General features: G+C 47.2%; 1 protein-coding gene across 1 annotated transcript in view; it reads left to right on the top strand.

Annotated features, from left to right (window-relative positions):
* The window catches only part of LOC104524973 (NT-3 growth factor receptor), a gene marked incomplete at its 3' end in the record, with an annotated part of 41,635 nt that overhangs the window by 6,990 nt on the left and 17,789 nt on the right, over positions 1–16,856 (top strand). Inside the window, exon 3 of the mRNA XM_010168008.2 lies at positions 14,784–14,852. Within this exon, the coding sequence (XP_010166310.2) occupies positions 14,784–14,852 (69 nt within the window). The remainder of the gene's footprint in view (positions 1–14,783; positions 14,853–16,856) is intronic.

Here is a 16,856-nt window from a genome sequence, read left to right as displayed (position 1 = left end):
AGGAATGCTCGGGGACCTGCTTTGCCTGGTGAAAGACTGAGCTGGCTGGTCTATGAGCTTGTTTTCATGGGCGAACCTGAGCTGTGATTGATCTGGAGCCTCCTAGAACATCCTTTGTAAGTTGTGTTGTTTTCTGAGGATAGGGTTAACTTTGGCATCCTGATTGGGTTCATGGCAGTTGTGCAGTGTCATATGAAGTGGTACCCCGGCATTGGATGTAGTGTGTAGCTTTGCTATGGGAATTCCCAGAGATGTGTTATGGCTTTAGTCTTTGATAGGAAAGAAGCTGGGCTGCATCTCCTGAAAATTGAGGTGGCTGAGGCAGCACAAGCTTGATGAGTCGCTCTCTGCCCTCTTTGAAGCCTTCCAGCAACTGAGACCCGTGTGCTTTCAAAGAACTACAGGCAACTGTCTTTCAAGGCTGACAAGGTTCACCTTCTTTGCTCTGTGTGTCTGGGAGCTTGGTCGAGATCTTACACTAAATAGAGAAATAAACAAAATATCAGATGCTGAATTATTGCAAGTATAGCACTGTTCCCTCTCAGTCGTGGCTTGAGGGTCACTTTCCCCTGCTTTGTAGTTAATGATCTATTGCCTCACTCTGAAAAAGCCATTCTTATACACGAAGCAGGGTTAAACTCTTTCTTTTGCTCTCTTCCTGTAACCAGCTCCAGGCCCTGTGACTGCCTGCAGCCCTCCACTTGATTATGGATGTCTTATTACCCCTCCTCCTGCTTCCTGATGATTTCTCCCTGCTTTGTCCTTTCATCACTTCACTGCTGTCATACCCATCCTGGCAGTCTCCTCCTAACCCAAACTGTCATGTGTTAATTGCTTTTGATTTCCCGTCCATACTCTCGAGTCAGTGTAGCCTGAGAACTCTGTGTGTCAGCTGGGGCACAGTGTATGACTATATGTAAGTTCTTGGCTCCCTGGGCAAGTGAAGCAAAATGCATCTACCTGCACCACCTCCTTGATAGTTTAATGTCTTCTATTTTCCATTTGCAAAGGGCTAAATAGGAACTGAATTTCTCCATTAATATAGGCAAAATAAGAAGTATGAGAACGACTTAGCCTTTAATTTCCATTAGGTGAATGTTCCTTTACTGTCCTGAATCAGGCAGGCAGCTTGGGTACCCTTTGATTTCCTTCTGTACTCTAAGGATGTTCCTGCTCCAGCCCCCTTCTAGGAACAAAGCTCTGTGCTGTGATTTACTCAGGAAGGCATTTCCCCCCATGTGTCTTTAGCTCTTCTATAAAATGCTGGGCATGCTTATAGCGTAGTCACTAAAATAAACAGCTGTGGCATCTCTGCTTCCATAAACTTTCCTGTTTTGCCCCCCATCTGCTTTGTCCCCTTGATGCCAGTGTAGCACAGGTCCTCGCTGACATGCTGAGCAGCAGCAGTGATTTGATGGCATGTTTATTCCCAGTTGTTACTGCAAGTAACTGATAAGCGGTTAACTGCAGCTATTTCAGCAGTGGCAGAGGTTGGTCCTGTGTTTTACCAGCCATTGTGCACAAGGCCAGAGGAGACACTAGTTCCCTGCAGGACTGTGGCTTTCCTTCAGGTTAGGTTGGAATCATTTGACCTGCATTCAAAGGGCTGGGGGTAACTAATTCCTGCTTTTTTTTCTGCTGCAGGTTGCTTCATTCTTCTGTGGAGAGGGTTTAGTGTGTAGTAGCAGGAGATGGAGCAGTGAGTTTGTGACTGATGTACTCTAGTGGGACCTGAGAAAGAAAGTTTCCAACTCAAGCACTGTGCACCTTGTGGCAAGACTTGTCCTACCTCAGTTCCCCCTCTGAAAACCTGGAATAATAACATTTCCCTCTGCTTTTATTTGATTTATTTGCAGGAGAACACCTTGTATGGTTTCTAGTGAAAGTTGGCCTTGAATTGTGGGATGCTGTTGCAACCTAAGATGAGTTCTAATAACGCTATCACAAATATTTGTTGCATACTTATATTCTTATTTTATGCCTATCACTCTGCTACTTGGGTTCTCAGGATTTTGCTGTGGCTTTGTCTCTCCTTCCTTCCTTCCTTTGAGATGTTCTTTCCAGCTGCGTTGTGTGTTGATGAGACTTATTTCCCTTTCTGAAGCTGGAGCAAGTGTCTTTTGGCAGACATGTGAAATGGGCAACTGTGGGTTTGCAGAGATCTTGGTTTTTCCCATCCCCTCTTTAAAAAAGGCAGCAGACAATTCTGGGGATGTTTTAAATGAGACTATTCCTACATGTATGTGCTTGTGTCTTTTTACAAGCCTTGTTTCAAGGTTGGGGTAAAATGTGAACTTTAGACAAGCTGGGGGTTTTGTGGGTTGATCCTCTGTGACATAGTCCTTGCTGTGCAACAACAGCCTGATGGATGTCTTGTTGTGAGCTTCCCTTCAAAGAGAGGCCAAACACTCCTCTTGGATGTGATCCTGAAGATGAGGTGTAGTTGTGTCTTGGTTAAACCTGATCACATCTCTGAGATCACCAGCAGCACAGGGTGAGCTGATTTCTGAAGATTTGGGCATGACAGGGACTGGATCTTGTTCTTAGGCTTCTCAGGTCACTGCAGCATGGAGATACTCCAGAAGCAGCCTCTGTCTGTCCCTTTTGATTCCTCCCTCAGCCCTGTGGCTCAGTGGATAAGATGTGGTGCAAGGCATGTCTTACCTGCCTATGCCAGTGTGAGAGGTGCTGCACAGGAAAGAGGACCCTCCCCAAGAGGGACCTGAGGATGTGGAAATGTGCTTGAAAGCTGCTGAGGGAGAGAGTGAACAGTCACGGCAGGATGAGTGAAAGTTAAATGACTGCACAAGTTATCTCACCTAGGATTTTTCTTTCCTTGATACTGGCTTACTAACAGTGTGATTGCAGGGCTGATTTTCCCTTCTTGATGTACAGGCAATAAATACCGGGACAGAAAAATAGAAACATTAGAATCGTATGTTATTTGAGCAATAAGATACGACAGAACATGAATGATAGGACATTAATTCATGATGGTGTGTGACTAGGAAAGAATTTATATGTCACAAGTAAGGCTAGTCGTGTGTTTTATTGCAATTATAAAATTTTATTAGAAAGCTGGGTGAGGGGTCGAGTTTCCCACCACCCCCCTCCCCTCATTTGTATTTGTGAAGGGATGAGCTGTGAATTATATTGGATACAAGAGACTATGGGATGTTTTACAAGGCTGCTGGTAAGAGACAGAGGTTTGTCTTCTCCAGGAGCTGTGGGTAACCCTGTATCTAGACTTGCTGGTGACCGAGGATGAGTGTGTTTCATGTCTGCTGTCCCCTCGCATGCTTTCAGATCATGTGTGGCCTTTCCCGGGGCTGCTCCCCAGGTAGCGCTTCAGCACCATGGACAGGGACGGCAGCTCCTTCTCCCCCTTGCCTGCTGCCCCCCTTCTCCCCCTTGCCTGCTGCTCCCCCTTCCTGGCTCCCAACCCAGATGCTGATCTTCCTGCCTGCAGCTTTGCTTCCCAGCCTCTAGCCCTGACCTGGCCTTCCTGCCTGTGACTTGGCCTCTGCCTCCCACCCTTCATTTTTCAGGCCTCTCTGCCTCCAACCCAGTTCTCCAGCCTCTTTGTTTTCTCTGCCTGCAGCTGGGCCACCCTGTTGCCAAATGATCTCTGACCTCCCTGCCTGCACTGAAGCCTCCAAGCTTCCCTGTCTTTTGCTCAGCCCCAACCTGCAGCTTGGCCTCCCTGCCTACCCCTGCTGCCTCTCTTGCACTTCTCTGAACAACCTCACTCCTCTTCCAGCTCCAGCCAAGCACCCCTGGCAAGAAGTGGAGCAGTAGCTGTGCACACCTGGTTGCAGGTGCAAGATGGATCCAGCCATCAGGTGTGAGCTCACCTGAGGGATGGCCAGCCTGGTTTCACTACTAGCTGCACCTTTATTCTTCCATCTCTCCTGCTATGAAGCCAGTCTGCTGAGATGCCTGTTTGACATATAGAATATAAACTTTCTGAACTGCTGTGGCTCCTGGCACTGGCTTTGTTCTGCAGCGTGAATGGAGTCGTCTTGCAGCACCTCTACCCAGCCACTGTCTGTGGGCTTCTCACATGAGTAGTTCTCTAGGAGAACTGTCATCCAACCTTGCTGCAACCACAACCCCTGAGCTTTGGTTAAATGTTTGTTGTGTCCAGTTGTGTGTGTTGATAACTGTGGGTAATTTGCTGTCTCAGAATAATGAAGGAATGTTTCTGCAGTCTTGCAGCACTTGGTGCTTCACAGTGATTAGTCTTTTAATTTGAAAATATTCCTCACAGTGACCAATATTTGAAGATAAAGGGTGGGTGAAAGTTATTTCTATTTGACTAAAACATATATTGAGAAGAGCAGGAAACATGTAACTGCCATGTCCAGACATTCTTGTGGGGTTTTTTTTTCCACAAAATTGGTAGGGGTTGGAAGGGACCTCTGAAGATCATCTAGTCCAGCTCCCCTGTTAGAATCATAGAATGGTTTGGGTTGGAAGGTACCTTAAAGATCATCCAGTTCCAACCCCCCTGCCATCAGCAGGGACACCTTCCACCAGACCAGGTTACTCAAAGCCTCGTCCACCCTGGCCTTGAACACTTACAGGGAGGAGCATCCACAACTTCCTTGGGCAACCTGTTCCAGTGTCTGACCACCCTCACAGGAAAAAATTTCTTCCTAATATCTAATCTAAACCTACCCTCTTCTAGTTTAAAGCCATTACGCCTTGTTCTGTCACTACCTGCCCTTATAAAAAGTCCCTCCCCAGCTTTCTTCTAGACCCCAAGAGCAGGATCACGTAGAGTAGATCACATAGGAACATCTCCAAAAGAGACAGAACTTATTGTCAAAGACAAAACCTGTTTCTGCTTTTGGGATGGTTATAAGTGAGGAGTGTAACAAGCAGGCTTTGCTGGACTCTGATTGTATTAAGTCATCAACAATTCCCTGTCCCCCTCAGCCAAGTGTGCCTGGGGCTGCCATGAGGCACATTGTCCCATGGCTCTGATGTAGCTGCAGGCACGTTTCTGCTTGGAGCATGACTTGTCCCTGTGTGCTCAGGAGCATTTCTGCCCAAGAAGCTATGCCCATGTTCAGGTGTGTTTCCAGGTGGTTGCTGCCTCCCTACTCCATATCCCCACCCCGTGGGCCCATGGAGAGAAGCAGCAGCCTAATGTGGGGCAGCTCCTGCCTGATGCTGTCTGTCTCCTAGGCTGAGTGTTTTTATTGCTGTTTGATGAGGTGTAGCTGGAGCACCTCAGCCTCACCTCCCGCTATGGCCAGGAGCTTCTGCACAGGGTGGGAGTGGCAGCTGCCATCTCCACTGGCTGGTGGTGTGGTCCCTTTGGTCCCTCATTCCCCATATGTGCACCTCCCCATGCCAGCCCACTGTCCCTGTGTTTTCCCCAGCTCTGGTCCCTCATGGTGGCCAGCCACTACTCCTGGGCTGTGCTGTGGGTACAGGCAGCTCTGCTCCCCACCAGGGTGGGGTGAGTGCTGTAGGCTGATGGCAGGCTTTCTCTTCATTAGCTGGTATAAACACAGCTCTTTGGAAGCAGCCTGCTTTTCTGAGCCTAGGAAGAATATTTTTCCTTTTATCTATAATTTAGTGAAGTGTCAAGCCACAGAAGTTTTACAGATAATAAGCAGCAGCAGAAATTTATTTATTTGCTGCAAAGGTGGGTTTCTATCCCGGGATGTGGTGGAGTTTTTTTTATGCTTCCCTTGCAAGAAATGTTGGCTGCTCATGCAACCTTCCTTCCAGTGTGTTCAAATGACTTTCCCTGCAAAGCTCACCACTGTGGTTCCTGCTTGGCTCAGTGGCTTTCCAGCCCTTCTCCCACATAGGACCTGTGGGCCAAGCAAAATGGGAAAGGAGGAACAAGGAAAATATAGTGAGGTGGGAGTATTCATGTGGTTGGTGAGGTTCAGTGGGAGAAAAGGGAGTCACACGTTCCCCATCTTTCATTTTCTCCTGCTGCTGTGCATCTCTTGCATCTGCTTCCCAGACCCACCTGGGTTTGACTGGTGTGGAAAAGCAGGGAGGGGTTTTTGGGGATTACATGTAGCACTTGCTTTCTGTCTGCCTATGAAACTACCAGTGGTGACTGGAGATAAAAACTGGATCCATGTCCTGTGGAAGGACCAGGGCTGCTTCCTGAAGTGTAGGAAGGCAGAGAGCAGAGCTTGGGGCTGGTCAAAGATGAGCAGGGGATGGGATGTTCTGTGGGAGGAACAGGGACCAGTCTGGAGAGAGAGGGTTGCAGGAAAGGATTGGAGCAAGTCATTGGAAAAGAAGGTTGAAATGGAGCATAAAGGGGATGGGGTGTAGAAAAGGTGATGGGGAAAATAGATCCAGAGAGGAGAGCGGGGGTTGACCGGGGCAAGGAAGAAGCACGTGTGTGGGAGGTCTGCAGGGGGAAGCAAGTGTAAAGGAGAAATAAGTTTGCTAGCAAATACTTGGGAACTGTGCCTCTGAATTAACCAGAACTTTCCTCTCCTGCTTCGATGTGGCTTTGGAGGCAATATTAGAATCGTTCTAATTATTTTTCTTGGACGAGTTTTGCGATCTTGATGATATTAATTATTCTTAAAGGTCAACAGCACTCACTTGAATCCCCTTCTGTTCTATCATGTAATCAGTTAATTAGTTGGAAACCATTTAGCAGTGTCTGCTGAGAGCTTAGCCTGCCTTATGCCCTGTTCTTTTGCTATTGCTGGGAGATAGATATATATATATGTTTGTGTCTATATATCCATATTCTTACCCCTCCCTTTCTACAGAGGCTCTGCAGGACCCTTAGTATGGTCCCAGCCCATCGCAGCCTCTGGCCCCCCCTCCTGAGGCAGGCAAATGGGGACTGTTTCTTTTTAATTTACTAATCCCCTGCAGGAGCAGTGTTTCAGTTTATTCAGGGTTCATTGATTTCTGGGCGTTCAAGTAGTTGAGGCTTTTTTTTTTTTTTCCAATATAAATTTGATGCAAGAGCCCTCTAACATCCCTAGTTTAGGAGAGAGCAGGAGGACCAGACCCTGTCCCAGCAACTCTGTGCTTGATGCATTGAAGTTCTCTTGTAGACTTTGTCCAGCTCTTCCAGTGCCTACCTGTCATTTGAGGGTGACATCCCAGCTGAGGTAGTACCTCCTGAGTGCCTGTCCTTGGGGAGGTGGTGGGAAACATGCAGGAGCCTGGGAGGGCACATATTTGGGGTCTGGTGTCACTGCATACTTGGACATGCTTGGTCTCAGCTTTCTTTCCCATGCTGTCTCCTTGTGCTGTGCCTCACCACGGCACGGAGCTCTCTTTGCTTGCACAGCAGTCAGGTTTGCTCTGGGTCTGCTGGAAACCTGCAAGTGGGAGGCATTCCCCAGTTATTCTCTGCTCCTAGCTTGAAGAAACATGCAATTTAAAGCAAACAGGCAGGATCAACCCAGCCCCTTGCTGGAGCTGTCAGTTGGCAACCCTTGTTCTCAATCAGCACACATCTCCAGTATTATTTCTGCGTGCTGAAGCAGGAGAAAAGCCCAGCACACTGTTTTATCCCAGGCCTAATGGATCTAAAATTACTGTAGTTTGGGAGAGAAGAGATGGAGCGGGGAGCAGAGCAGCCCTGAGGATGATGTCTCAGCTGCAGGACAGCAGATGTGGAGAAGGCTCTTGCTCATTGCAGGTTGGTTTTCTTTTCCTTGAGCAGAAGACTTACATGTTCCATGGATGCTCTGGACTATGCCCTGCAGGGAAGCTGGCAGGCAAAGGGAAAGCAACTGCAGGGCTGACATGGCTTTTAACCTTTCCTTGAGTCCTCCGAGAGCCCAGATGTCTTTGGAGAAGAGCAGTGGAAGCTGCACAAAACAAGGGAGAGGTGAATGTAATCCAGAGGGCCAGATCCCTGTACCTGATCTGCCTCGAAGCATTAGAGATGATATTGCCTACATCTAGTGATGACTTCTGTGATAGTTTCACTGGGCTAGCCCTTGGCTAGCAGCCAACACAGCTGCTCACTCACTTTCCCCCCACCCCCAGGGATAGGGGAAAGGATTGGGTGGCAAGAGTAAGGGGGATTGTAGGTTGAGATAAGAACAGTTTAATAATAGAAATAAAAGAAAACTTAAAATAATACTAATATTTAAATCCTAGTGATAATGATAACAGTATCAAAATATACAAATGAGTGACACCCAGTGCTATTGCTCACCACCCGCTGAATGAGCCCAGCCCGATCCCAGGTAACGATCCCAGAGGAGCGACAATCCCAAACTAAAACCACAATCCTGGAAGAGCGAGAGCCCAAGAGAAAGACAGAGAGGAAGAGCCTCTCACTAATATACTGGACATGGTGTAATAACATATGAAATATCCCATTGGCATCTCTAAATGTCAATTTAGCTTATTAATTTAAATATTCCTCATCACCTTAGATCTTGCACTTGTGGACTAACAGAACACAAAGTCCTTCACTTCCAGTGACAAAAATGCAAACACTGGTGTGTTATCAGTGTCTCTCTCATAACAAGTCACAGGCTCAAAAGCAAAATGCAGCACTATTCTAACTACTGAAAAAGAAACCCAGCTCTGTTTCAGACAAAAAACAGGGCAACTTCTCATCTGTACCATGTGCTGAACCAAAACTGTGAGCAACAATAAGCTCTGAGGGGTGATTGGTCTCCAAACAAAGCTTCATGCAGCTGGGAGATGCCTCAGAAGAGATGACTTGGAGGGTGTGGAAGCATCATGGGGTTGGAGATGGCCTTTTAAAACAGCCTTTAAAGTGTTTTGGGAGGGGCTGGAATGAAGACAGCAGCAGGAGACGACTTGCTGTGTTGACGAAGGCAGTGGGAGGAGAGGCGTGGGGCAGATGTGGTGCTGGCCAGGGAAGCCCTGTGATGGAGGCGTGGTGCCTTTCGCCTTCCTGTTTGCTCTGCAACTTGTTTTGTAGTGCTGTTGTTTAAAGAACAATGCAGGAGACCAGCCCCTTCCACCTCTTTCAGCCCTCTTTCAGTGCCAGTTGAGATTTCACAAATCAAGACTGTGCAAGTGGGAAATACAGAGAGGTGGTGGTTCCTCTCCTGGCACTGCACCTCCAGGTGGGCATTGGAGTGGCAGGGTCTCTTCTGATGTGTCCCAAATAATGGTTTCTTGCTCTCCTCTAATGCAGGATGCTTTGAGTTTGGGAAATTATTGCAAATTTTGGCTCCAGCCCTAGAACAAGAAGTAATTTTGGTAAAAGCAGATGATAATGTGATGGGACGTGCTGTGCCACAGATGCCTTACAAGGCACAGGACAGTACTCGTGGGTGTGAGAAAGGAGTTAGTAATGCTGTTCAAACTCACAATGCAAGATTGAACTTTGGAGGCTTTTTCATTCTGCTGTGTGTGAGATCAGTAAAGATTTGGGTATTGCTAAGAGATTGCTTGAGGAGCCGAACTAGACTGTAGGTAATGCCAGACCATGGCTGGAGGACCTCTGTAAACTTACTCCTCCATAGCACCAATATGCATGCCCTGGTGCTGAGCCTGGACAAGGAGCACATATGGGAGAACTGCTGGCAGCTATGAAATCTCAGGCTGACCAATTTAACTCCATGTCCCATTCTGCTAACTTTGCTTTCCAGGTGTGCAAGGCTTGCAGGCACTTGGCATCACCTGGTGCTTCTGCAGGCTCTATCTCAAGCAGTCCTGCTGGGGCTTTGTGCTGAGCTATCGGAGATTTCAATTGAGTCTAATATTTGCAGAGCCTGATTTGTGGGGAGGCTTGGACTGTCACAGCTTCTGGGACTTTCTGGGGTAATTTTAGCACATTCATTAAGGGGAGGACAGTACATTTTTTTCCCTTAATGAGCAAAGATGCTTACTAAACAGGAAAGGGCAGGGCGGGCGACGGGGAGTGTAACATTACTTTTAGAGGTCACTGGAGTTATCTGGCAGGGATGAGCAAGCCCCAGAGTGACTTTCCAGTGTTTTACTTGTTCAAAGCCAAAGCTTCAGCAGCTTAGTCGCTGCAGAAATTAAGCCTGGATGGAGCTACACTTACAGCAGCATGTGAAGCTGCTGCCATGGCCCTCTCCTGTGGCCACCAGCACCCAGCTGAGCCCCTAGTGAGCTGTGAGATGATGGGAAGCACCTGCTGTGCCCAAAGCACAGGAGATATCAAAGAAGTCCCACGCGATGCCACCGGAATATCCAGAGCTGGGGACCGCAGCTGAGGATGTGCATCTCGCTTCTCATTCCTGCCAAGCAATTGCTTGTGCTCCCTCAGCCCCAGCTGCTCTGTGCAGTTAATTCCACCTCCATCAAGATTTTCAGAGTGGCATCATGTTATTAAAATGTGTGGAAAATCTTCTCCCATGCAGAAGTAAATGTGTCAGGTTGGAAATAAGGGTGAGTGGAAGATGGAGATGTGTGGAGGAGGGACAGGCACAGAGGGTCCCTCCCCAGTAGCAGCGTTTCTGCCTTTGTGTCGGACTGAACAGCATAATATAGCTTACAGTTTAATTACAGGGGCTCCTGCTTGTTGGTGTCATTAATGAGGCATCTGGCTTAATTTAGCTGAATAAAAATGGCTTTAATAGTGGAAACACTTTTGGCTGCTGAGTAATTGAGGGAAGAGAAAAAACATGCAGTTGTCTTGCACTAAAGTCCACTTGTTCTGGGCTGCATGAATCCAGACCCCTTTCTTGTCCCATGTCCACTCACCTCTTTTCAAGTGCCAGGAGGAAGATGGAGGGAGAGAGCAAGAACTGGGACTTCGCTGTCACTCAGCAATAATGTCCCACCTTTGAGGTGTGCATGGGGTTGCTGGTGGAGAAGGCTGGTGGGGATATGGTGTGATGAGTCACTTGCAAAGCAGGAGACTTAGGAGGATGGCTACTGCAGTGGGAGGAGAGCGGAGTGATGTTGAGCCTGAGTCATGAGTGGGTTGGGTGTCCACTGCCCTTGACCTGGTCCATGCAAGCTCCATCCAACCCCCCCTCCCAAACCCCCTTCCTCTGAAACCCACTCTGGAGGAAAAAAGGACCCTGGCAGCTACTTCTAAAGACTGTCTCCATGGAAAATAGTATATTGTGTGAGTGATGGAGAAAATGTCCCATGGCAAAGAAGCAGTTTGAATGTGCTTCAGGAGCACTGATAACAGGTCTGTCCTGAGACAGGCTCCTGTTTGCTGCTGTGAAATACTTAGGGAAGGCATTTTGCTTCCCTCCCCCTTGTGTTTCCTCAACACGTGATGTGCTGTATTTTATTACAGGTGAAGCTGATGCACGGGCTGTTGTAAAGGTTGTCTGGCATGCTCTGCTACAGGACTGCTTCCACTTTCCTATAACTCTGCCAAATTTTAATTGTTCAAGCTGAAGTTTTCTGTGTTAGGTGTCTGCTCCTGGGTGAATTAATTTTTTTAATTATTATTTATTTCTAGTTTCAAATAAAAATTTGCTCAGCTGTTTGAGGCAGTGGATGGTGGAGGGGAAAAGGGCTGTTTTGCTCAAGCTAGAAAATACTGGTGATGCTTCTGTTACAGAGCACCTGTGTTCTCTTTTTGTGGAGGTGATGAAATCTGTCAAAGGGCAGGTTTTGCTTGGAAGGCTTGATTTTGCTCTGGAATGCTCTTCTTATGTAGGCAGAGAGATTCTTGATCCAGTTGGAGGGGAGAAGTTTTGCAAATAATCTTTGGGAGCATATAGGGAAGATGAGGAGCTGCAGCTCTTGTTGGGGCACTGGAGCTGGATGGGAGGGTGTAAAGGCAGAGAATATCATAGGAAATTTGGGCATGCATAGGGAAATTGGGTCTGAGAAGTGTTTGGGAGTGGGTGGAGAGCAATGGGTAGTGTGATTCAGCATGCTGGGAAGAAGTGGCCAGGGAAGACAAATGGGTTGGAGAGACCTGGCACTGCCCAGCCATGGGCATAAGAGAACGGGGATTCAGGTCACTGCAAATGATGGGGATCTGGAGCTGACAACAGACTTGTGGTCTTGGAAACAGCAGAAGGAAGGTAGAATGGGCAGCTGGAGCTGGGAGAGGACTAGTCCTGGCTGGGAGGGCCTTGATTTTCTCCAGTCCTCCCCATTTATGCTCTAAAAAATACTAGGAAACTTGGTGCGCAGAGCCAAGGCTGAGCACAGGGGGAACCTTGCAAGCGCTGAACAGGAGTTACAAAGTGCCAGAGCCCGGTTTACCCCTGGAGCTGTTATTTAATCTCCTCGTGTGTATGTGCTGCAATACTGTCTCTAATTACCCATCACATGCTACCTTCACTGGGAAACCTGCCCCAGCTGGTGCACGGGATGGATCTGCTCTGGGGAGAAATCAGTGCTGTGCAGTGAGGTTTCTCCATAGGAGCTCTGTGTCTTTTGCAGCAGAAGTTGGCAGATGTACTCTTTGCATGTGGAAGACCAGTCCTGGCATCTCTGGCCTTTGGAACATTTGGCTTTGTGAATGAAAATTTTCGTTTTTAATGTGTGTTTATGCGTGCGACCCCTTTCTGTCTCTGTGCTGAGATCAGGGACCTTTGTAAGGGTCCATTGCAACGACCCTTCTGACATTTTAAAGTGTCCAAGGTGTCTGTTTCCAATGACAAACATGTTCCACCTCATGTGTCTCCTGGCTGATCTGAAACAGAGCTGTTGGTGCATATCCCCTCTACCAGCCCTGCAGAAGTTGATGGTCAAGTTGGATCGGACACGAGCTTTGCCCTTTCAGAGCAGAGTCTCCTGCCAGATGTGTGCAGCTGAAGACCCATCTCCTCTTTGCCTACTGCTTGCTGTGGTTTGTTATCTAGGGGAGGGAGGAGGTAGTAGGAGTTGGTTTCCAGGGACTGCAGCAGTCAAGAAGTGGAGCACATCTGCCTGGCAAAGTTCCTTGCGTTAGTGAGGATGTTTCCTTTCTCCATCTCTGTGTCCTAAATTGTAATAACACGATCATGCTATTTTTGATTCCCTTATTTGCGTGGAAAGCCTGTTGTTTTTTCTCTTCTCTTTCAGAATCCAATTTTCTCTTGACATTTCTGCCTAATGTAGCAAAACATGACCTTTGAGAAAGGACATTCCAGCAAGATTCACTCCCTCCTCTGCATCTCTGCCTCTCTCCCACATCTTGCTGTCTCTCATGCATCCCCGTTTACGCTTCCTTCTTCTCCATGGGTTGGGGGAGGGAGTTTACTGTCTTGCTTTTCAGTAGCAGCAAGCTGCTCCTTCCCCTCCTACTTTTCATCTGTCTTTGCAAAATCTCCAGGTGCTCAGTGCTCCAGGGTGGATGAAAGAAGGAGTTTTGCAATTTTTTTAAAAATTTTTTTTCCTTCTTAGCTTCACCTGCTATTTTTGCTGCTTTTCTAAGCTTTATTGGAGGTTGGAAGCAGTTTGTCTACAGCCATAGGAATGGTGGGATCTTAGTCATGTGAAATGATGTACCTGTGGTTTGCCATGGTTTCTGCAGCAGGATAGTCTGATGTGAAGCAGAGCTGGGATTCAATGATGGAGCACTGTGCCATCGTGGTGTTTGGATTTATTCTTGTGCCAGCCTTGTGGAAAGGCTTTGGAATGACGATTTGCTGCATGAGCTTCCCCACTCATAACTGCAGGGTTTTGGGCTTCACAGCATTGCTTGGTGGCAGGTGGGACAGGACCAGAGTCACTTTTCCCCTGTTGGTCCACAGGCAGTTGGGCTGTGCTACCTCTGTACTTGCCCAACATGTGCAGTGACATCTTTGCCTGACGTAAAATGACAAATGATTCTTTCATCCCAAATCCTCATGCCTCATATCTGCACTGGCAGGAACCATTCTGGGCTTTGTTGTGTTAGTTTGGGCTTTGCTGTCTTCATTTTAATTTGGCCTTCACTGTCTTCATTTTAGCTTGGGCTTTGCTGTCTTTTAGTTTTAGTTTATTTCTGCAAATCAAACAAGGATGGTAGGCTGAGCCTGTGCCACCTTCTCCTGTATAGATAGAGGAGGATCTGGGTTTCTGCCAGAGCTTGTGACCACCCGTCCCTCTGCTCACCCCATGAGCTGGTCCCTCAATTGGTGGCTTTCACGCTGGCCAGCTGTCCCCAGGAAGGCTACCTGCTGTGGAAAGTGATTTCATCACAATCTTCTCACTCACCCAAGGTTTTTCTCTTTCTCTGCTTAGTCTGCTCCAAACACATTTCTTCTCTTTAGCTTTTAGTACTTCTCAGTTGCTTTTATACTCTTTTATCCTGTCTGGCTTTCAGCTGAAAAGGCGATGTCTGCTGGGTTGCAAAGCTCTCCCAGGTAGATGAGATTTATGTTTTTGCAAGTTTGGGCAGATGGAGAGAGGGATGGGGAGCTGTTGGCTGCTGTAGCAGTGGTACCCCTGGGTGCAAACAACACAGCTGTACCGGGACACTTTGAGCACACAGCTACTGCAGATCATATGATAACACCTTGGGTAATCATCAGGCTGTCATTTTAACCTGACTGTTACTATTTTTAACACTATGTTTGTACTCAATTTTTTGTTCAAGGTATGAAATTGGACTTGCTCTTATGGTTTGTCAAGCTCCAGATTAATGGGCAAGAATCAGACAAATCTTGCTCTGTTTTTATTTTTATTTTTTTTCTTAAAATGCTATAAACCATTTTCCCCCTTGGGAAAAAAAAAAAGTAAAATGAAAAACTTCCATTTGGGTTTGTCCTCATTAAAATATCTCATTATGAAATCTAAACTTGGGTTCTAAACTGCTTGACAGCCTCCCTGTAGAGGAGGACGATGAGCTCTGTGGAGGTGGTAGAGCCACGTGCAGGAGGAATTATTTACTGTAACTTCTTTTTTTTTTTTCCCTTGTTAATTTTCAGAGACCTCTCTGGGAACCGGCTCACCACTCTGTCATGGCAACTCTTCCAGACCCTGCGACTCTTTGAACTGTAAGTCCCACCATGGAGTTACCTTCTGGGAGAAGAAGGGAGGCTGAGTGGAGGAACAATTTCCAAATAGAGCTATTTTGAAGCCTGTGAATAATTACCTAAAACTCCAATGGGCGGCACCATCCTTGGGAGGGTTTCCTGAGTACGGGAGCACCGGAGCAGAACCGCTTCTCTCTTAACTTCACAGCAGCTGGCTAATTAACGTCGAGATGATGAACAAGTCATGCTTGGGGTAGTAAACGGTTGACTAACTCTGGGAACACATATTTACTAGACTAGACTTTGTGTTAATCTTCTCAAATACTTGATCCTCCGCTGTTGCAGGACAGGGCTAACTGTTTTTCCTTAGCTCATAGACATGCTTCATAAGACACCCCAACTTTGTAGGCGAATGACTCCCTTGCTCTCCAGGAATCGAGGCACCTCCCAGCTCCTATGTGGGAGATGAGATAGTCTCTCTCCTGGGGCACTGGTGGCCTTCAGCCTGATGAATTATTGATAGAGCATTCAGCGCTGTGCTTGAAGAATAAGTGGACACGAAATCAATGGAGCGTTGCCCTGATGACCTGTTTTGTTGAGTTTTAGAAATAGTTGTTTGGTGGGTATAAAAAAATATATATATGTAGGATTTGTCCCAGAGGATCCTGGGAAGCTCCATTCATCCTCACTGATGATCAATAGAGCTGTAAGCTAGAAGTGACTTATGAAAGAATAAAGACATTCTTTCAAGTGGGAGTAAGTGTGTTATCACTGGTGTTACTGCAGTGTATTTTATTTCTGTCAAATTGTTAAATGAAAAATACTAATAGCGATATTAGAAAATAGAGAAACGCCCTTCTGATGGGGAATCTGGCTTGCAGAGTTAAAATGCTGAATTTGGAATTTGTCTCCTCTCTGATTACAACTCTAAATATTTTTCAAGCCTGGCTCAGGTTTCAAGTTTAATAGCATGAGTCATTTGTATTCTGAGACCTTTACTTATTGTTATTGTGCTGTCTGGCAAAATTCAGATTGATGGTTGTTACCCAAGAGAGACCCAAGAGTGGAGGAGCAAATGGGGCTTCAGTCCTGGACTAGAGGCACTGGCAGGGCCTGGGGTAACGGTGAGCATGCAGATTAACAGAAATACTTCCAACAGGGCTTGGTTTTGTATGACTTTGTTTCATTTGGTCATATCGTGTTTCTTCAGGCTTGTCCCAGGTCTGCCAGTCCAAGTCAGGCTCAAAAGAGCAACACCAAGCACTAAGGGAATTGAGATGCTGCTGTTTGGGCAGCAAAGTATACTAGTCCTTGCCTACTGAAGAAGACATCTGTGTTGTCCTGCTATGATGATCCTGACAGGGAAGCTGGTGCGCTCTGAGTGGCTTTGGTTGGTGTGAGCAGAGTCACGTGGGGTCGGTGCTCTGCAGTCTGGCAGATGGGAAGGAGCTGAATTACTTGGCTCCAGTTGGAGCTGTGCTCAGGGCAGTTTTCTTGGAGCTAACAAGCCCTGATTGATGAAAGAAATAGTGAAGATAGAAATGTGGGAGATTGCAGGCTGGTTGGTAGGAAGAAGTGATGGGGTGGGAAGGCAGCACTGATGGGATGTGTGGTATCCATGGTGTCCCTTGGGGAGGCTTGGCACCATGCGGGGCTGAAGCCTTGACCTGACATCTGCCAACACACTGTGAAAAGGATCTTGGCAAACCACCCCTGGCACCAGCTGTAGTGATCAACTTAGACGTACAAATGTGTGTGCCCACAGGGTCTGGCTTGCTGTTGGCTGGGCTGGAGTAAAAGTCTGGTCAAGTTTATTTTTTCTGAGGAATTGCTTTGTCGCTGGTGCTTCCTGACACATGTTCCCCTCTGGGCTCCTTGTCACAAAGGATCCCCCATCCATGGGAGCACAGGTAGGATGGTCAGTACCAGAATAAAATTATGATACTGTTCCCCAAAGCATGATGGGAGAGCGATATTTTAGTCAATGCCCACTGGGACATTGGTGTTGATGGGGCAGAGGGATGT

Source organism: Antrostomus carolinensis, unplaced genomic scaffold (genome assembly GCF_000700745.2).
Source record: "Antrostomus carolinensis isolate BGI_N321 unplaced genomic scaffold, ASM70074v2 scaffold7345, whole genome shotgun sequence".
Classification (NCBI taxonomy): domain Eukaryota; kingdom Metazoa; phylum Chordata; class Aves; order Caprimulgiformes; family Caprimulgidae; genus Antrostomus; species Antrostomus carolinensis.
The sequence above is the reverse complement of the archived record's forward strand: the minus strand, read 5'-3'. Positions and strand labels throughout refer to the sequence as shown.